This window comes from Aegilops tauschii, chromosome 1, assembly GCF_002575655.3.
Source record: "Aegilops tauschii subsp. strangulata cultivar AL8/78 chromosome 1, Aet v6.0, whole genome shotgun sequence".
NCBI lineage: Eukaryota > Viridiplantae > Streptophyta > Magnoliopsida > Poales > Poaceae > Aegilops > Aegilops tauschii.
In genome coordinates, this window is record NC_053035.3 from 447,390,760 (window position 1) to 447,412,054 (window position 21,295).

The 21,295-nt window shown below is 44.1% G+C and overlaps 1 protein-coding gene across 3 annotated transcripts; it reads right to left on the reverse strand.

Moving 5' to 3' along the window:
- Positions 1-492: 492 nt before the first annotated feature.
- On the reverse strand, positions 493-15,815 carry LOC109749339 (alpha-glucan water dikinase, chloroplastic-like). 3 transcript variants are annotated; one of them, XM_045228840.1, is made up of 28 exons: positions 15,628-15,815; positions 15,441-15,519; positions 11,830-11,921; positions 11,436-11,739; positions 11,238-11,345; positions 11,076-11,174; positions 10,862-10,993; positions 10,664-10,761; positions 10,446-10,580; positions 10,135-10,297; positions 9,938-10,027; positions 9,668-9,853; positions 9,390-9,452; positions 9,256-9,318; positions 9,100-9,159; positions 8,823-8,975; positions 8,640-8,723; positions 8,253-8,429; positions 8,068-8,174; positions 7,718-7,931; positions 7,516-7,619; positions 7,287-7,422; positions 7,008-7,133; positions 6,629-6,739; positions 6,349-6,447; positions 4,217-4,483; positions 4,014-4,129; positions 493-3,920 (listed from the first exon to the last, which is right to left on the reverse strand). In XM_045228840.1, the coding sequence occupies exons 1-28, from the start codon at positions 15,792-15,794 to the stop codon at positions 3,716-3,718; spliced, it is 3,738 nt and encodes a 1,245-aa protein (XP_045084775.1). In that variant the 5' UTR covers positions 15,795-15,815; the 3' UTR covers positions 493-3,715. The 3 variants fall into 3 exon arrangements, with proteins under 3 accessions (XP_045084775.1, XP_073356698.1, XP_040245792.2); XM_073500597.1 differs by having other exon boundaries at positions 10,664-10,758; positions 11,436-11,921; XM_040389858.2 differs by having other exon boundaries at positions 11,436-11,921.
- Between the last annotated feature and the right edge of the window lie 5,480 nt (positions 15,816-21,295).

Sequence of the window (21,295 nt, forward strand, 5' to 3'; positions counted from 1 at the left end):
CTTCGATCCACCCTTTGGAGTGAACGACACAAACGTTTGCTCCCGCCTATCCTCCCTAAACAATCCATGTGTAGCATGACATCAGCATGACATTCATCTATGATGTAGCATGGCAATTACTGAAATTCTGAACACATAATGACAACTTTGTCCTGTTGTAGCATGACAATTTATTGGACATGTAAGAAAATTTTCTCTACTATACCATAGCAAATGATTGTCTATAACATGTCAATTCTCTTTTGTTGTTGCATGGCAATTTTTAAAGGAACTTGTAAGCGTGGGCGTGCAACGCATGTATCGTTAAGAAGTTATGAAGGGTTGTTGGCATGGTCAAAATCGTAACCAAATTCAAAATTAAATACCTCAATTTAATGAAAGAGCTTCAAAGTCAGCGAACATAGTAAATTAGAAGAATTAAATGGGAGAGCTCTTTGAGAATCGTCGACCCGGTCAAAATCGACTGATCTAATTCTAAGTTGAAGACCTTAATTGTTTTTTTGGACTTAAAATTGGGAAGCATAGTGTATAGTATAAAAGAATTGAACGAGACAGCTTTGAGAAATTATTGTCTCAGTCAAAATTGAATGACTCAATTTCAATTGAAGACCTCAATTAAATGTGTGCTCTTTAAAAATAGGAAGCATAGTGTTATACTCCCTCCGTTCCTAAATATAAGTCTTTGTAAAGATTCCACCATGGACTAGATACGGAGCAAAATGAATGAATCTACACACTAAAGTGCATCTATATTCATCCGTATGTGGTTCATAGTGGAATTTCTCCAAAGACTTACATTTAGAAACGGAGGGAGTAGAAGATATATTCTTTCTGATACCCCAGAATAGTGAAATAAGAAATCAAAGCAGGGGAAAAAAACTTCTATCCGCAATGAATTAAGAAAAAAGTCAAATGTATCATTTTAGTCTGGACATAAAAAAGTTAGTTTTAGACGGACATAGAAAAAAAAAGCTCACCCTTGAATGAGCAAAGCCATGATGAAATCACAATTATTGATTGTTCATTGTTTTTGAGATAGCTCACCATCCATGCTGAACGGTGAACACAAAGCCTACAAACCAGCTTATAAATCGGTTCGGGTCCCTGTTCGTAAGCGGTGTGGTACTAATGTATCCGACATCGGTTCGTTCTCGCGTTACCTTGATACTGGGCCAAACTGAAGGCCCGGTACAGGGAGGAAAAGAATGGACGCCCCATCAGCCCGGGCCTGCAGTAGACTTCTGGAGAGTAGACCGGCGGCGGCCGGGGAGGCCGGGAGCACCGGAGGAGGAGGGAGGGCGGCGGTGCGGCGCTGTGTGTTTTCCGGCTCACGCTTTCCGGTAGTCGGCACTCGTCGTGTGTACCGGTCGGGGCACCTGCGGGCTCCCGTGTGGACGCCATGGCCGCAAGGTGTTCGACGTAATGCTCCCTGCTTCTGATGGTGCTCACAGGACCCCAGCGAGGGACTTCTTTCGACAATACATGGGCAAGGTGCCGAAAATGTATAGCGGCTTAAGTTCTGATGTGTACCAAGAAGAACTTTACGCTTGACCATAATACAGTGTCTGCCGCTGATCTGCAGACTGCAGGCACTATGAAGGTGCAGAGTGAGACATGGAGTTGCCTTGTCTTCTCACCCTGAAAGGAATTACCTTGAGTGGTGGGTCATGAAAAGGAACGTTTTCTTGCCAGGATGCTCTCTCATCTTCTGTCCACTTGTTTCAGGAATCAGGTGAGAGCACTATGTCTCCTGTTGTCATTGTTGTCGCAATTTTATGGTGTTTTTTAATTGATAATGGATCATATCTGTTGAATTTAATTTGAGTCAGTAATGACTAATGTTGTGTCTATCCATGTGATTCATGCTAAAAGCTTATGCATTTGGTAAATAGGCACCAGACCACCTGAATACATTAACCAGAGCGAAAGTTGTATAGGGGCACACAAGCATGAAGCATGTGACCTTCTCACTAAGCATGTGAGGACAGGTATTGCTTCCAAGACATAGCGACGGTCTTGTCACTACGTTCTTTAAACATACAAGTCCAAACAGTGCGGTTAGGGTGCAGACAACATAGTCCATGCAATCCACATTCCTGAACACTTTGGCGTTGTGGGCATTCCAAATTTTCAAGAAGTGGCACTGAGAGATGTTTCTGCAGTACAATTTAGCCTTGGTATTGAGATTGCCCTTGATGAGAAGCCACCTGAATATCACAGATGGGGGCATATTGGATTGAGGAGAAGTCGTGTTAGTGGGCTTCGACAATAGGTTATTAGAGAACATGGGTGACGATGACGAAGAGTTGGGGACAATGTCTCGCCCTGATGATGAAGGCCATTTCTGCAGCCGATCTAATCTCCAGGGATACTGTTGAGAAGGATTGAGGTTTTTACTCATGCAAAGGATGACTTCGATCTAGGCACGCCATTTAGGTGCGAAACTGTGGTGATGAAGAATTAGAAGGAGAGACAGCCAAGAGTTTTTTTTTTTTTTCCAAAAAGGAGGAAAACCCCCAGTCTCTGCATCGATTGATGCACACATATTATTTATTATTAAAACAATGACAAGCATTCAAACCGGTCAACTTACAAAGAAAAAAAAACCCGGGGCCATCCACATTGGACCTGCCTCACGGTTGCATCTCCACTATGTTGCAGATAAGTTGGGGGAAAGGTGTCGCCTTTGCGATGAAGGCTATTTCTGCAGTCGATCCAATCTCCGGGGATACTGTTGAGATCTATTGAGTTTTTTTCCCATGCAAAAGGATGACTTCGATCTAGGCACGTGTTTGAACAAGTTTTGTTTTTCTCAATTTTGCTTTTTTTTCGCGAGGGAACAAGAGAACCAGTTTCCGGAAAATCTTAAAATTTCGGTATTTTTCTCTCGAAACTTCCAAACGAATTTTGAATTCAGAAACTTTTAGTGTAAAATATATTTTGTCTCGACCCTGGGATGTCGAGGTGATGATTCGCGCACATTATCACCTGAACTAAAGCAATTATGTGAAAACATTTAGGTGGGAAGCTCTGGTGTTGAAGAATTAGAAGGACAGGTGTCCAAGAGAATTAAACCCCCGGTCTCTGCATCAATTGATGCAAACATTTTATTTATTATTAAACACAATGACAAGCATTCAAACCGATCAACTTACACAAAAAGAAAGAAAACCTGAGGCCATCTACATTAAACCTGCCTCACAGTTGCATCTCCACCATACTAGCAGAAACCCTATGACCATGGACCATAATCCACCGGTCGAGGAATCAGAGGACTTTGTGGAACTTATCTGCAGTAGCCAATAACTGCCAGCCATTACCAATTACCTTGTTACAACTCAGTTACCTTTGTTTCTTGTAATGGCCTCAAATGAGTAGAAATAGATTTGACCTGTTTATCTCAGTCATCCCAAGAGCAGTGCTTCTCTTTCAAGCAATAGCACTTCTAATCTTCATTTGCAGGCTGCATTCTTTTCTGTCAGAGATCTTTGGAACTTCTTATATGGATAGGTTTCTTCGTAGTGCACTCTTATTACTCTGTAGTTCTATATGCTTGGGGATAAATCACACCCTCCTTTTATTATTCTCTAACTTGCCATCGTATACCAACACCAAAAATGTATGTGCATGTTTTAGTACATTGCACAATTGGGGAACTCTATAAGATGCACGGGCTGTCATGCATATTCTATACCGTACTTCTGTAAACAGTAAATCACATTTGTGGCCGTGTCTGCACAACGTAGATCTTTCCATCCCTCACCACTCCTTCAATATCCTGTGGAGACCCATAGAGCTCCTCAATAGCATGACCAGCACGTGCAATGTTTGAGAGTATTGAATTACGGAAACTGCAATCTGTAATGAGGGGATCATTTGTGTAATCAAGAACAACTTCTTCTTCCTTGTCCATAGGCACACTACAGAAAGAACAGCAAATGATTACCTGCGACTCCCATAGAAAAGAAGAATTTAAAATGTACAATCGCGTATCATGAAAGATTTTCAGTCACCTGTCATAGAGTCCAGCCCCAGCATAGCCTTCCAAGTCCTCACCATTTGAGTCAGAACGGAAGATGACCGACTTCTTTATGAAGAGGCCAATTGGCTTGCTTGGATATCCCAATACCTAAAACAAAATTTTAGTAAACTCATATAACAACTTCACTCAGGGACAGTACAGAGAAAATAATAATTGCTAGTAATATTGGTTTACCTTGGGAGAGTCAAGATTATCCTTCTTGCAGACGAAGCTCATTGCACGACCAGGATAGGCTCCCACAAGGGTCTCCCCAAGCCCTTTAACAACTTCAGCGTATATTTCTGAAGACTCTCCAGATGATGGGTTGGTAGTATGTATCACGAAAGCGTAGTCTGCACCCACAACTTCTTGCACAAGAACCGACATGCAAAGGTTGGCATGATCAAGCTTCACTTTCCGGGTGCTGAAGTATGCTCTTTCATTCCATTTTGAGGCCCACACCTGACAGTATGCAAGACGGGATTTTTCAGTCTCGCTAATTTGTGAATATGAAATTGATGCCTGAAGGTGGAAAACCAGACTGAACGGCTTGGATAGATCTGAAAGAATCGTGGGCTCTTTTGTCTCGCCCGAGCCGCTCCCGCGGGCGGCAGGGCGAACCCTAGCCGCCGCTGGACCAGCCCTCTTCCTCACCTCCTCTCCTCCTCGCCGCCGCCGGAGGGCGCCGCCGGGCGAAGCCTGGTCGGCGTCGGCGGTGGCGGGGTCTTCTAGCCCCCCTCCCCTGTTGCTCGCGGAGCGGACGCGACAGCTTGGCAGGAGCGCGTCGCTCGCGCGGGGCGGCGTGGCGGCGACCCGGGCGGCCGTGCTGGTGGCGCGGCCTGCAGGTGGAGCGGCGGTGGCTGCGCGGATGGATGGGCGGCTGGCGAGGCGGAGATGGCGGGGTCGGCTCCTGTCGGTCCAGATCCCCTTGGCGGCCGGCTCGGGCTGCGGCAGCGTGGGCCGGAGGGCGCTCTGCCTTGGCGGGCTGCTGCTCCGGCGAGGCTGAGGAGCCGCCTGCTGCTGTTGCCTTGCGGCGGGCGGGGCTCCGGGGGCGGCACGCCTGGTGGCGACGGTGGTCCAGATCAGACCACGGGCTGCAGCGGGCGGGTCCCGGTGGACCCCTTCTCTTCGGGCCATGGCTCGGCCTCCTTCTCCTCTCGGTCGGGGTCAGAGGCGGGCTGGTGCTGGTGGAGGTGGGGGCGTGCCGGCCGGATCTGATGCGAGTGTTCCGGCAGGCGGCGCGGGTTGGACAGCGGCCGGGCGTGGCCGCTGCTCCGGCCGTGGGCGGCGGCGTGGGAAGGTCTCGGTGATGGCCTCCCGGTGTCGTGGCGGCTCCACGGTAGCTCGACGGATCTGTTCGCGGCAGCGGCCGGCTTCTCCGGCGTCGGCTCGTCTGCGGTCGGGCCGTTTCGGCCTTCACCCCATCTCCTCGTCGCCCGGGCGTTACTCCCATCAATGGGCTGGTCCTCTCCCAGCTGCGGTCCACCGCTCGTCTCGCGCCCCGGTGCTGCAGGACCGAGCTCGTCTCGCGCCCGATGCAGCAGGACCGAGCTTGTCTCGCGCACGGTGCAGCAGGACTGACCTCGTCCCCCTCTCGATGCAGCAGGACCGAGCTTGTCTCGCGCTCGGGGCTGCAGGACGGGTCGGTGGATGCCAGTTTTGGCCGACCTATTGGGTCTCAACGCTGGGGGTCGCCCAGGAGGGCGAAAGGTGGGACCTTTCCGCTCGTCTCTTTCGTTGGGGTGCGACGGGTCTCGGGTGAGGTGGTGTCGAGGTCTTGGATGCTGGGGCGGCGGCCCTGGTGGTGGTAGCGCGGTGCTCGTGGGCAGAGCCCGTGCCTTGGTGCTGCCCGGTCTCCATGGCCGTGTGGGCGGCGTGGTTGCCGGGGTGTGGCGTTCGGTGGTGGTGAGTGTTGGCCGAGGTGAAAACCTGTTCTATCTTCGGACGGACCGGCGGCGGCGAAGATCGTTCCCTTCTTGAAGGCGTCGTCGCGGCTATCATTCCCCGTCATGTGGCTCCGGGGGAAACTCCGATCCTTGGATCGGGCGGTGGCGGCGCGCCGGTGTCGTTCCCTTCTTGAAGGCGCCGCCTTGGAGTGCATGGTTCGTCATATGTAGCTTCATCTTTGTGTGGTAGTGCTAGGGATGGTGTTGCTACGCTCAGTGCCTTTGTATCCCGCCCTGGGTGTGTGCGTGTGTTGCGGTGGCGTGGCGTGTGTTTGTACTGGATGCTTGTTGGTTGGTGCTTTATATATAAAGCGGGGCGAAAGCCTTTTTCGGTAATTTGTGAATATTGTCTATAATGGATTCTAGTATCAGCTATGTCACCTTTTTGATTGCCATCCATGCTTGTTCCCAACGCTGTTCACCTTCATCTCCAGGCCAGGGCATTCCAGAACCTTGCATCTTCTCCTTGAGCTCCTTCACCTGAAAATAAATCAGTGTAATCATTCATATTTTGAATTAGGGAGCTTACAAAGGAACTGTTACAAGTAGGATTATGTTGCAAAAACAAACTGTTGCAGTTGAATTTGGGAGCTTACAAAAGAACTGTTCAAGTAGGATTATGTTACAAACAAACCCTTGCAGGTAGGGAATAGTCTGTTACCAGATCAGTAGGAGCTGTTAGGTTCAGCAGAACATTTCGGATTTCATTAAGAGCACCAAATTCTCCTTGATTGAGCTTGTCCGTTAGGATCTGTACCTTTTCGGCTACTTCCTGCCAATTGAAAATTAATGAACCATAAATGCATTGAGTATTATTATGCCAGTTCAGTAGTTCTCGAAAACCACACCATAACTTAACATGGTCTTTGGTTAGTAAACATCTGACAGTTCACCAAGAATTTTTTTAATAGTTGCGTCAAACATGCTATATAGTTTAGAAAAACAGTAAATGCATAGTATTGCTTCAGAAGTGGAAGCCCTGTGATGCTTAGTATGATGCATTTGCGAGAGTAATATTAATCTAGTGATATGGTACCAACCTTGTTAGTCTTATCAGACAAAACTGTTTCGAAGGTTCCAAATGGGAGTGCAACTGACGTTGGGACACTGACCCATGATGGCACCTTTCCGTTGAGGTAAGCTATATTCCGAGATTTAGCTCCGACCTAATAAAAAATATATGCTTGAATAATACAAAATATGCATAATTTATTTGTAATAGAATATGAATATGCTCCGTGGTATGATCATTTTCAGAAAGTAAAGATGCATGATCCATAGGTAAGATCAGAAATTCAGAACGGCATTGGAGTAATGACCTTTTCATCAGAGAATTCGTCAGCAGATATTGCATATTTTCCAACAAATTGCTTCTTCACTAGTGACAGAGATGGTGCTGATTGACCATCTGCTGTATCAGGGGAACTTGAAACTAGTTCATTCTCTGCAATCTCTCTATTAAATGTGCAGACAGGTAGATGTTAGGCATATCAAATAAAATTCTCGGCGATGACTTGGAATGGCTATGATGTAAAGAATAAATATTACCTGTAGTTTATATCTACAGAACCTGGCTTTAGTGAAAGTACCTTGCCTTCATTTTGTTGAAGTTCAGAGAAGATATTTGGGTCAAAGCATGTGGCAAACAATACCTTCAAAGGAAGGAATCGATTATTATCTAGCATATATGGTAGACTAGAGTAATAAATAGAATTATTAGCGTCCAAACGGTTTTGTTAAGAGAGATGACCTTGCTATTCCTTGCTCGAACTGAGACATGGGACAATACATCGGGCATATCTGGAGTAAGGACGGCGACAACGCCGTCAGGTATTTCCTCCTCTCCCTTGACACCTTTTACCACCAAAACTGTGGGTTTGTCATAAGATTTGTCTTGAACAGTGAGCAGTTGGTCTACGGCAACCACATACCCCGCTACTTCAACTGGGCTTATGATCTGCCAACTGTTAAAATATATAAGATGCTATTTAGAGATTGGGATCAGGTTCCATATAACTTTGAGGCTATCATCTTAAAAGGTACAATAATGCAAGACTAATATAGATATTATAGTGGCAGTAATAAAATTATGTGTCTTACCTTCCTAGGTTTGCAACGTTCCTAAGAACAGGGTCGAGACGATTGAGGAGTAAGGACAATGAAGCGGCTGATCCACTACGGATAATTTCCTCCGTAAATATGTTAAGCTGTAGATATGATATTTAATACATGTATGCAGATAGGAAAATAAAGTAAAATAAAGTATGATTGATGGAAGCACTTACTGTCCATTGCTCAATTCCAAGTAACGAACCAAGGTATTCTGCTGAAGGCTGAAGAATATTATGGTATTCTTCTCCCTTGGTTGCAAGTGCAAGTCTAGTTCTGTCTAGAAATGCTTTTGCATACAATGCCCACTGATTATCAGATTTGTTTGACATTTCAAGGGCATGGTTCCATCCCTTTAAGAAACAAATAAGAACACTGTCATGTGCAGCAAGACCCACAAAAAATATATTTGTCCATTTGTACTATCAACATGTGGTTTTACAAGCAAAAAGGAAGTTGTTTGATCACCAAATCAATAATTGTTTTCTTTGAATGCACCTTGCTCATCTTGTGTAAGATCAAAATAACACACAGCAAAATCATGGTTGTGCGGAAGTTTGTACCTTTAAGCAGTATAGGAGATCCTCATTGTCATCAGTGGACAACGCAAGATTTTCAACAACTAGACTGATGAAGTACATGAGTTTCTGGATGAAAAGGAGATGATTATGAGACAGTACGCATGCCAAAGTAACAAACATTTATCTTTGTAAATGGGAAGAAACAGCGAGATATGTTTAGTTAACCTGAGGTGATGCATTGTTCAGATTTTCATATGACCTTTCAACTGCTGTCCTAACAGTAGAATCAAGAGCAATGTCCAAAAATATGAGATCCTTCAAGCGATCCGTTGAGCCTAGGAGCAAAGGGCGAAGCGCAGCTCTTGCCTCCAAGAGACCCTGTAAGATAGCAATTAATATTACTGAACTATAATGTCTGTATTGTTTAATAGCACTGGTGCAATAGGAAAATGAATGCCTGAAAATTTGATGTACGTAAGGAGTCTTCAAACAGCAGTGTTACCTCAACAAGTGATTCCACTGATTTATCCTCAATGTGGTCAAGGACAAACTTAAGCAATTCCTGTGCCCAAATGATGAATATCAACACAAACATGCCTTCATATGTTACAGATAATAGAATAATAATGTATTAGAAGGGAAGTTTAAGCATATTTACAGAAAATCCAGATGGTAATCCCTTTACAGGATTCACTTCGACACCAACCATGAAACCCTGACTCTGTAACAAGGAAATATTGTCATAACTAATCCGAACACGGTTTCATTAATTTAGCTGATATATTATGGTACCTCTGACGTGTACCCTGTACAGGTTCCTATAGCAGATTCTAGATCAGCACCGGAGTGAACAGCCTGTGATATTAGAATTATAGTCACACATAGCAGTCCAGGAAAGATAAGGAAAATGGCATTTCCATAAATACATCACTATATCATGTTCGCATTTTCTTCCATATGGAGATGAGTAGAACATTATAAAACAAAAGGTCTGGAGTTACCAGCCATCTTGATGTTTCTAAGCAAGATTATGTGCTACATACTAGCATATCTTTCACAATGAAGCTGACCTTGAGGCTTCTCATGTAGTTTGTTAAGTCGCGTAGTAGACCCTCCTTCTGCTCCCTCGTTAAATTTGGCTCTGAGTGAATAGGGTGGTCGTAGCTTGCTAATCTTTCCTTTGTTATACCATTTTTGTTTAAAGTATCCCAATAAACTTTGATGTCAAGCTCACTGTTCATATAGTCCATCAGTGCCTGCAAAACGTGAGATATAGTCAGATACGTACCGTAAAATCTGAATTCCTTACGGTGCTAAGAATCCAAATATGAATGCCTTACCTGGCAAATCACCACATCGTCTGGGCTTGTATTGTTGTGTAGTTTTTGATGCCATTCTTCCATCATTCCACCCATGCAGTTATTGTTTCTCTACAATGAAAACAACTGATGTACACCCCCGCAAAAAAACTACTATTCCTGTATCGTGTACTCTTTCATCAACAAATCAGCAAATAAAAGTAGTTGAATAAACTTACCTGTATTACCAAAATCTCATCACGAATACGTTGACCGACATCACCCTGACCTCCACGACCTACTGCGGCCAATATCATTCTTAGCATCTCCCTGTACTGTGGATATGTTCTGTAGAGACTTTCAAGATTGTCTGTGAACCTATCTTGTGCTTGGCTAATCTCACTGCATAATTGTAAGAAGGGGCAACACGTTATTAAAGCTACTTGAGTTCTGTTTGGTGGAAATGCTATAATTATCATTCTATTGAACTTCATTATGATGATTTTTTTTCTTTGTAGGGTTGATGAAATGAGGGATACAAAGTGCATACCGTGGCTTCACATTATAATTCTTGTTCCAGATAAGTTGCCTCGTGGCCATGAATCTCATCCAAACCAGTAGTCCAGCAAGACCCAATTGTCCCACATCTTTTGCTTGTTCAACTAGGTCGGATGCTATATTGAATCTGTAGAGGAATATCACCAGTTTATTGATGTACCAGAGAACTACCGTGTTACTATAGACTATAGTCACCATTTAGCATTTTACCTATGCATAAAAGATTTTTGGGCCTCTCCCTCTAGATCGGCTATTGTTTCTAGCAAAGCCTTTGCAGTCCCTTTACCAGCATCACTACTATCCTTCTGCTGCATGGCAGGTATGAGATTTTGTTAGCACTTTTGAAGGAACTCTTGCCTAATATTTGGGAGAAAGTGAAATATGGTCGAAGCTGAAATGTAAACTCACCTCTGAAGTCTTGGCAGTTCTGCTAAAATCAAGGTAAAAGTCAGAGGTGTTGTTCTTTATCCATGTTTCATTAGACCGGAGGACAAATGGCATCCCCTTATAGCTGTCGGCATCAAGCTCTATCTCCAGAACCTTGGCATGACAAAAAGTTCCATCAAATGTAGACACCATTACAAAGTGGAAACAAATACTGCAATGATGAATTTATGTTTACCTGGTAATGCAAACCATCTAGTTCAGCATCAGAGAATGAACTCTCACATGCCAGTTCAAGCAATGTTGAACCAGCAGGTGCTACGCCTGGAGGAGGTGCCTGGAAAAAGTTTACATGTTAGTCTCGTTGTTAATCTTGCCTGGAATCTTGTGATGATTTTACCTTCCACTCTCCAGCCTTCTTTGCTAGTGCCCAGTGGAGAATAAGTGGCTCGGCGTGATTTGTGGCCAAGTGAACTTTGAACTTTCCTTGTACTTCTGACATCGATGCCTTCAAAAAGGGAGAATAGTTTAGCCCGCATTGCAATATGTGGCTAGAAGCATAAGATTAAGGTTTAGTAGAATATCTATCTGAACTAACCAAGATCTCCTTTTCGCCCAGTTTGAAGACCTTTTTGCAGAGGACTTGGCAACCATTGTTCTCTTGTAATGACTTCAGGAAGAGATCAAGAACCGTGGGATTCCGATCTGGAGTAGCTTCTGTTGCCTTACTTACGTCGGTGGAACTGGATGTGTGTTTACTGAGGAGCTGCATGACATCTCTGTTTTTGCGTGTGATCTTTTCAGATGAGAAGTTTTGGTTTGTTGCTGCAGGAGCAGAATGTTGTCCCTGATGGTGGCCTGGTCGTATATGGATTAGGAAGTTCTCGCCGTTATTTTTGAACCTGTTCAATGAAGAGGCAAGTAGGTTTGTTGGAATCATACACATGGATAAAGATGTAAAACTGGATGACGATCTTGAATGCCACACTGACCATTTGTTCTGTGCCTCATCGACGAGAACAAACTCGATTGATTGGAGAGCTGGATCATCAATCTCGATTTTCAGTGTAGAATTGGAACCAGACTGGTATTCAGAAGACAAAATAAATCAGCAAATAAATCGATGTAACATCAGCTGATCATAATCTCTGTAAGAATTGACATTTATAATTTGCGAGAGAATTGATACCATTCCTAGTGTTGTTTAACACAGAGATTCACGAGCATGTGAACTTTGTTCAACATAATTTCGATGTATACTTCCACTATGCGCAAAAGTATGACTTGCTAGCAACATGTAATCAAAGATTTGTAGTATAACTAAAAGTTGCTTTATCACTAAAAAAAGACCAGCAGGGGGGCTTTTTAGTTAAGGAGAATGTGAGACAACAACATTCCAGCCCAGGTTCGCGCAGGGACGAAGCTAGAAAAAATGTTTGATGGGGTCATCTCTATGACAGTGGGGTCATCTTGTCTAAATGGACAGTAATTAGTACTAAACTAGTAAAGGACTAATCAAGGATTACCTAATTTCATTGGGGTCAATTGACCCCAATGCTTACATGGGAGCTCCGTCCCTGGGTTCGCGTCGGTTATGAGACGCCACTGGATTAGGAGTCCATCCACAAAGTTACTTTATCTTTTGTTTTGTATAAGAAAGTTGTACTAAGTGAGCGAAAATTAATATGGATCGGAGGGAGTATATGATAGTTGTTATAAAAAAATTGCACTATCTTTGACTCTTTGTCATGTATTTACAATATTTTGCAACCTCTTACCTAACGTAATGTTAAATACACAAATTATGATTAGAGTTGTCATGTATATGTTTGATAGATGTTGTGACGATGTCTATTGTCGTAATACCTCTGAATACATGACTCTAAAGAAAGTGTATAGTCAAACTTGAGTAACTTTGACTATTAAAATACTATGAAGTGTTAACATTGGTAAGGCAAAAATCATATTTTAGATTTGACAAGAAAAGACTTCTACATTATATATTTCTTTATAGTTTTTATTAATATATACTTATACAATGTAAGAACGAAGTGTTATAATTGAGAACTGTCAATATCCAAATTATACACTTTTGGAATGAAACAATAATTTAATAAAAAATTTAGATTGCTCGGTTGAAAATAATAGCATTAATTTTCATTAAAGCACTTTTTAATAAAAAATTTGGAATTTTCGTTGACATGTATATACAAAATAGAATGCTCAAATATGTATTTTTTAAAAGTTTAAACTTTCACGTGTTGCGATATAGAATGATTATATAATATTTACAATGCAATGACACAATTTTTATGACTAAAAAATTACAATTTTTAATTATTTTGATATAAACAGGGACGCCGCCAATAAATACACATTTATTCCTTAATTTCACACAAAATCTATTCCAACAAAATAAATTTTAGAATAAGGAAAATTTATAACTTTGACCATTACATCATTATTTGCCACGTGTGAGTTATCGCCGCCCTGAATTTTTGTGAGTCGATGCAAATAAAAGTTTTTATGAAAAAAGTCTAATAATTAAATATTTGTATTAAACTTTTATACTTACTTATAATTGAGTTTAATTTATCAGAATACTAGTCAATATTTTTTAATCAAATACTTATGATAATTAACCATATGATAAATATTAACAATAGTCTTCCTTGTGCTACAATTGTAATGTCTATCCATGAAAAATGTGCATGTAGTGTGCTAAAGTTAGATTGTTTTTGTAATGAAAGTATTATCTTTGACGCATTATGCCTTAAAAATATATTTAAGCCCCATCCCCATGCGAGAAAATAATAAAATACAATAAAATGCCATGCTTTCATAGATTAATTTGTGATATCCATATGAACATATTGCATATATTTTTGTATGTATCCTTATAAATATTTTGGTTGAGATCTCCAGAGCGTTTGGTCTCAAAAACATCCTAATAGCATTTTCTAGTTTATGATTAGGTATACATAACTAAATAATTCTAGAGTATATTAAAAATATTATGTGTAATTTATCACCGAATCATTGACATGTTGACGTTGCATTATAATTTTGTCAGGATCAAATGTGCCTCACATGTTACATCCGGTTAAATAATTTATTGGAACATATGTATGTGATTTATATTTTGTGTTGAAATAGAATTGTTTTGGCTAAGATAGTCTCACATGTAGGACATTTATCATATGCTAACAACCTAACTAAACTAGCTACCGCATATCATGTTGATTTGCTTGAGCATTATTGGCTTGCCGCGTAAACTTACTTTCACAAATTGGGCATATTATTTTGTCTAAGTTATTAATCTCTTTGGCTTAATAACCACTAACTAGCCATGTAATGATTAATATCATAATTAGTATGTGGTGAGGGGCCTCCATTTGTCGCATCTCGGAGCGGTTACCATGTTTGCCATGATCTATAGATCGGCCATGCGTGCATGGCCAGTTCACATAAAAGTCCTTCGTGCCACACATCATCTCCTCGTCTTCTGGTTAACGAGACTTAGCCTGTTTGCTTGTGCCATTCTCAATCAACCTTGCCATATGTCAGCCTCGCCTTTGCCATTGTTTCATGACATAGAAGTTGAAGCAAAGGGATGATCCTGACTAGTTGGGTCGACCAATTCGCCCCACCGTCCTTGTGTTACATCAAATTAATGGTCTGTGTGGCGATTTTGGACCCTGTCATGTGGACATGTCACATAGGCTAGAATGGCTCATGAGACTCCAAGTATCCTTCCCAAAAGGAGCTTGTACCCCCCGGCATCTGACAGGCCAAGAAGTAAGAGTGGTGGTTATGTGAAAAAAGGAAATCCTAAAATTGTGGTAAAGTTATTTAGGTGCAGTAGCGTTTGTGATTTAATCGACTTTGAGTTAGTTGATTGATTGTCTATATGTTTTTTTCTCAATCAAGTTGCAAACATTTGGAGAGTGCCTTTGAGCCCACTTAAAATGAATGGTTGGATTATAACCAATAGAGTGGTACGCCAATTAAGCCCATGAGGGATCAAACAAAAACTTTCATGCCTCATTAACGCAGAGTATTCCTTAATGGGAGACGGCATTCCATAGACAGCGAGACGCTCATGATGATTTCGTCAATCTTAAAGCTTCACAACTCTGGTCCGCCCATGACGACTTGGCCAATCTTGAAGCTCCGCATATCCCATCCGGTCTTCAATCGGCGTTGCGTGAGTGCATCTTTGTGGTTGTTTGAGTGTGTGCATAAAAAAATCAATGGATAAGTCAACATGATCATTTTTTTTACTTTGTCTTGCACTGTTGCACAGTGAATATAAAACAAGTGCGTCAATAAATAAATGAGTAACAAAAACATTGTCCGGCCACGTGACTTTTTGACATTTGAATGCGGCAAGCAAATGGGAGTCTCTTAACGAATTCTCACGTAACCAATTCTTATGACCGCTAAAATTCCAAACCTCAAAGAACAGAACAGGAGAAGGAATGTACGGCAAAAGGCGTTCCAAACGTGGATATATACGGTGCTAAAATTCCAAACCGCTCTTACTTTTCATTGAAGCCAAATCACAAAGAAAAGGAATGTACGGCAAAAGGCAAAAACGCACGCTTTTGAAGGGAGTCCTGAGGGCGGCGTCGTCGACCGCCCTTGTCCCCTCCGGCCTCCGGGCCGGCAGCACCCATTCCCTGCGACGACCAGAGCATGTAGTATCCCGTAAGCAAGGATGGTACGAACTAATCAAGCAAGCAGATGTTGACTGTAAGAAACACATATGTGCGTGCGGTGCAGTGCACCTTTTCCCCTGCTGCAGGGCGCCCCAGTGCAGCGCGAGCGCGCCGCCGGCGTTGGTCGCCACCAGCTCGACCTCCACCGCCGAGCCCGCGGGCTTCACGGTGACCTGCATTCGCAAAGCATGTATGCACGCGAGCATCAGACCCGTCGTCCGCGTATCAGGGCACATGCATATGTTAACTTGCACTACAAACGATCGTTTCGTGACGCCACCTGGAGTTCAGAGTTAGAGCCCAGGCCAAACCTCCCACCATTCTGCACGCAGGGACAAGAACACGGTACGATCAATCAAGTAGTACAAGAAAAGGAACAGATGGATAGAACAGAGACTCCCTTGATCGCACGTATAGTTAAACTTCATGCAGGGGTCGCCGCCCTTGCCTACCTGGGAGGAGGCGGCGACCACACGCCGGCGGTGCCGGGAGGACACGGCCGCGTGCAGGCGGCGACCGGCGCCGAAGCGCGTCGGGGGTGGCGCCCACCGCTGCGGCCTGGGCCCGTCGACCGCCGGCGCGCGGAACCCGGGCGCGCATCTCCCCGCTGCCGCCAGCGCCGTAGCCGCGTAGGATCCAGCCATGTTGCACCCACTGCTGCTTAGACTTACTGGGCTTATTCGCTCGATCGATGCTTTATTCTACTCTTCTGCGATCATTGGATGATCGGAGGGGGAAGAAGAAGGGGAGAGCGACGAAGAAACTAGTAGGAGGCGAGGAGGAACAGGCGGAGCTAGCGGTGGCCGGAAATGGCATTCATGGGGCGCATGCAGCGTGGCCCTCTTCGGCGTCCACCTTTTCCGGTGCCATGTTTGGCCTTGTACTATGTGTTCAGAGCCTGTGCATGCCCCTGCTAAAATTGAACATGCACCCTCCGTCTCCGAAAATGCGATATGTCTCCTTATTTTATGGATACCAGAAAAGGGCAATGCAATCGATCTATTTATATATCAACGTATGCATGTAATCAAGGACAGATGGGATTCAAGATTGGACCGAATAATTTCCCACGTCAACCTAAGATATAAGAGATACAAAACCGAATAATTTCCCACGTCAACCTAAGATATAAGAGATACAAATAAATTGGCACGTCATCCCTAAGATAAGAGAGATATATCTACGTGTCCATTCAGAAATACGCCGTGGAACCTGACTAAAGGGGGAGCCGTAGGCACAACATTCCACATGGCAGCAAGCTTGTAACATGGGTTCAAGTAAGCCTGTTAGGAATGCTTCCTTCTCTACCGAGGAGTATCTTATAGACCAATTTTTTTGAGTGTATAAACCAATATTTGTGAAGATAAGATAAGCATGGTTCACCAGAAGTCAAGTAGATAAGCACACTTGATCAGAAGTTGGGATAAGTTTAACAACAAAGTCCCTGCAAACCATTAACCCCTTAGGAGTTGCTCCTCAAGCCACCTGCCACCTCCATGCTGGTCCTCTCCCACCGGCCATCCTGGTGACCAAATCGTTGTCACTACCCTTCCCCGTCGCCACTAGCTCCACCCTTCTGCCGACCACGACAATGCCCGATTCCCCGTACACACATCTGTCGAAGGAACATGAGGCCACCAATGACGTACGCAAACTCCTGCCATCCTGAGCTCTAGCGCCTCGTCGAGCTTTCCTAATGCCGGTGTCAAGGTGCCACAGGCTTCCTTGATCGATGCTAAGTAGGTTGACGGTGTGATGCCAAAAATTGGTTCCTCCATCCATGCCGTTTTCGTCTTCGGAGCCTCGCCGGTGCACCAACGTCGGTTGCTATGAACCTCTCTCCGCCCATGATGTTTTTGTCCATTTGCCCCCAAGGTGATATTTCTCCCTTTTCTTGAGTTTTTTTTTCATTTATGCACTCAATTTGATGCTAAAATAATAACAATTTTGATGCTAGATGGCCCTTTACATTCAGTGCTATTATTGATACAACAACTTATGAAAAAACTAGATCATGTTTTGATGCGTGTTGATTGGGAGCAGATATTTCCTTTGGTGACAGCGATGGCAGTTAAGAGGAGTGTTTATGACCATACATTCATAATCCACTCCTCTTGGACTTTGGTGAGGCTGCTCATGAATGAAACCAGGCCGATTTTCCTCTTGAAGGCTGCTCATGAAACATCATGGTTTGAGAGGGAATGTTTTCTCGATATGGTGGCTCAAGAATGATCCAAGGGGACTAGGGGGTCACTAATGTTGAGAATGGCACTTCAAAATATGTCATGTTAGTGTGGCATACTAGCAATGAGTACATTTGCATTGGGAAAATACCATCCTCGAGTGTGTGAATAGATTCACACAAGCCGGGATCGAGATCATCAGATCATAGTACTTGAGGGCACCCCACGATGATGACACGGTGAGGCTCATGGCTATATGTGAATCTAGAAGCTAGCCAGGGATGATTGGATCCACTGATTGTTGGACATCAAAGAGGTATCCTACCACATGGCATGGGCAGTTCAGAGGGCATTGCCATGATCCAACCATAATTCTTGAAGCGGTTGCATCATGTGATCTATGGATTTGGACCTCAATGTTCTGCATAGATCTCCTCTGTTTGAAGGCTTACGGACAAGCTCATGGGCTACATTTGTGAAGATAATTGAACGTCCGGGAGACAACAAGAAATCTCACTTTGCAAAGTGCCAAGAATCTGGGAGAAAGGATGTTGAGAGAACTTTTGGGATGCTTCAAGTTCACTTTGGGATAGTTAGTGGCCGTGCTGAGTGGAACCCAAAGTTACCATGGCAGATCATGATAATGTTGGAAATATGCCCTAGAGGCAATAATAAAATGGTTATTATTGTATTTCCTTGTTCATGATAATTGTCTATTGTTCATGCTATAATTGTATTAACTGGAAACCGTAATACATGTGTGAATACATAGACCACAACATGTCCCTAGTAAGCCTCTAGTTGACTAGCTCGTAGATCAATAGATGGTTATGGTTTCCTGACCATGGACATTGGATGTCATTGATAACGGGATCACATCATTAGGAGAATGATGTGATGGACAAGACCCAATCCTAAGCATAGCACAAGATCGTGTAGTTCGTTTGCTAAGAGCTTTTCTAATGTCAAGTATCATTTCCTTAGACCATGATGTTGGAAATATGCCCTAGAGGCAATAATAAATGGTTATTATTATATTTCTTTGTTCATGGTAATTGTCTATTGTTCATGCTATAATTGTGTTATCCGGAAATCGTAATACATGTGTGAATACATAGACCACAACGTGTCCCTAGTAAGCCTCTAGTTGACTAGCTCGTTGATCAATAGATAGTCATGGTTTCCTGACTATGGACATTGGATGTCGTTGATAACGGGATCACATCATTAGGAGAATGATGTGATGGACAAGACCCAATCCTAAGCATAGCTCAAAGATCGTGTAGTTCGTTTGCTAGAGCTTTTCCAATGTCAAGTATCTTTTCCTTAGACCATGAGATCGTGCAACTCCCGGATACCGTAGGAGTGCTTTGGGTGTGCCAAACGTCACAACTTAACTGGGTGACTATAAAGGTACACTACGGGTATCTCCGAAAGTGTCTGTTGGGTTGGCACGGATCGAGACTGGGATTTGTCACTCCGTGTGACGGAGAGGAATCTCTGGGCCCACTCGGTAATGCATCATCATAATGAGCTCAATGTGCCTAAGGAGTTAGTCACGGGATCATGCATTGCGGTACGAGTAAAGAGACTTGCCGGTAATGAGATTGAACAAGGTATTGGGATACCGACGATCGAATCTCGGGCAAGTAACATACCGATTGACAAAGGGAATTGTATACGGGATTGATTGAATCCTCGACATCGTGGTTCATCCGATGAGATCATCGTGGAACATGTGGGAGCCAACATGGGTATCCAGACCCCGCTGTTGGTTATTGACCGGAGAGGCGTCTCGGTCATGTCTGCATGTCTCCCGAACCCGTAGGGTCTACACACTTAAGGTTCGGTGATGCTAGGGTTGTAGAGATATGAATATGCGGAAATCCGAAAGTTGTTCGGAGTCCCGGATGAGATCCCGGACGTCACGAGGAGTTCCGTAATGGTCCGGAGGTGAAGAATTATATATAGGAAGTCAAGTTTCGGCCACCGGGAAAGTTTCGGGGGTTATCAGTATTGTACCGGGACCACCGGAAGGGTCCCGGGGGTCCACCGGGTGGGGCCACCTATCCCGGAGGGCCCCATGGGCTGAAGTGGGAAGGGAACCAGCCCTTAGTGGGCTGGGGCGCCCCCCATGGGCCTCCCCCCTGCGCCTAGGGTTGGAAACCCTAGGGTGGGGGGGGCGCCCCACTTGCCTTGGGGGGCAAGTCTCCCCCCTGGCCGCCGCCCCCCATGTAGATGGGCTCCTGGCTGGCGCCCCCCTCCCAGGGGGCCTATATAAAGGGGGGGGGAGGGAGGGCAGTAGTATTACAGCCTTGGGCGCCTCCCTCCTCCCCTGCAACACCTCTCCCTCTCGCAGAAGCTCGGCGAAGCCCTGCCGAGATCCCGCTACATCCACCACCACGCCGTCGTGCTGCTGGATCTCCATCAACCTCTCCTTCCTCCTTGCTGGATCAAGAAGGAGGAGACGTCGCTGCACCGTACGTGTGTTGAACGCGGAGGTGCCGTCCGTTCGACACTCGGTCATCGGTGATTTGGATCACGGCGAGTACGACTCCATCAACCACGTTCATTGGAACGCTTCCGCTCGCGATCTACAAGGGTATGTAGATGCACTCCTTTCCCCTCGTTGCTAGTATACTCCATAGATGGATCTTGGTGAGCGTAGGAATTTTTTTAAAATTCTGCTACGATCCCCAACAGTGGTATCAGAGCCAGGTTTATGCGTAGTTACTATGCACGAGTAGAACACAAAGCAGTTGTGGGCGTTGATGTTGCCAATTCTTCTTGCCGTTACTAGTCTTATCTTGTTTCGGTGGTATTGTGGGATGAAGCGGCCCGGACCGACCTTACACGTACGCTTACGTGAGACAGGTTCCACCGACTGACATGCACTAGTTGCATAGGGTGGCTAGCGGGTGTCTGTCTCTCCTACTTTAGTCGGAACGGATTCGATGAAAAGGGTCCTTATGAAGGGTAAATAGAAATTGGCATATCACGTTGTGGTTTTACGTAGGTAAGAAACGTTCTTGCTAGAAACCTATACAAGCCACGTAAAAACTTGCAACAACAATTAGAGGACGTCTAACTTGTTTTTGCAGCATGTGCTATGTGATGTGGTATGGCCAGAAGATGTGATGAATGATATATGTGATGTATGAAATTGATCATATTCTTGTAATAGGAATCACGACTTGCACGTCGATGAGTATGACAACCGGCAGGAGCCATAGGAGTTGTCTTTATTATTTTGTATGACCTGCGTGTCATTGAATAACGCCATGTAAATTACTTTACTTTATTGCTAAACGCGTTAGCCATGTAAGTAGAAGTAACCGTTGGCGTGACAACTTCATGAAGACACAATGATGGAGATCATGGTGTCATGCCGGTGACGAAGATGATCATGGTGCCCCGAAGATGGAGATCAAAGGAGCAAAATGATATTGGCCATATCATGTCACTATTTGATTGCATATGATGTTTATCATGTTTTGCATCTTATTTGCTTGGAACGACGGTAGTAAGTAAGATGATCCCTTATGATAATTTCA

Excerpts from the sequence above, each read along its gene's own strand:
- LOC109749339 (XM_040389858.2), bottom strand. The coding sequence starts at position 15,794 with ATGTGCCCTGATACGCGGACGACGGGTCTGATGCTCGCGTGCATACAT. Across the intron at positions 10,994-11,075 it reads TAGATGGTTTGCATTACCAG|GTTCTGGAGATAGAGCTTGA; the intron begins GTAAACATAAAT and ends TGTCATGCCAAG. Across the intron at positions 6,740-7,007 it reads TGTCTGATAAGACTAACAAG|GAAGTAGCCGAAAAGGTACA; the intron begins GTTGGTACCATA and ends TTCAATTGGCAG.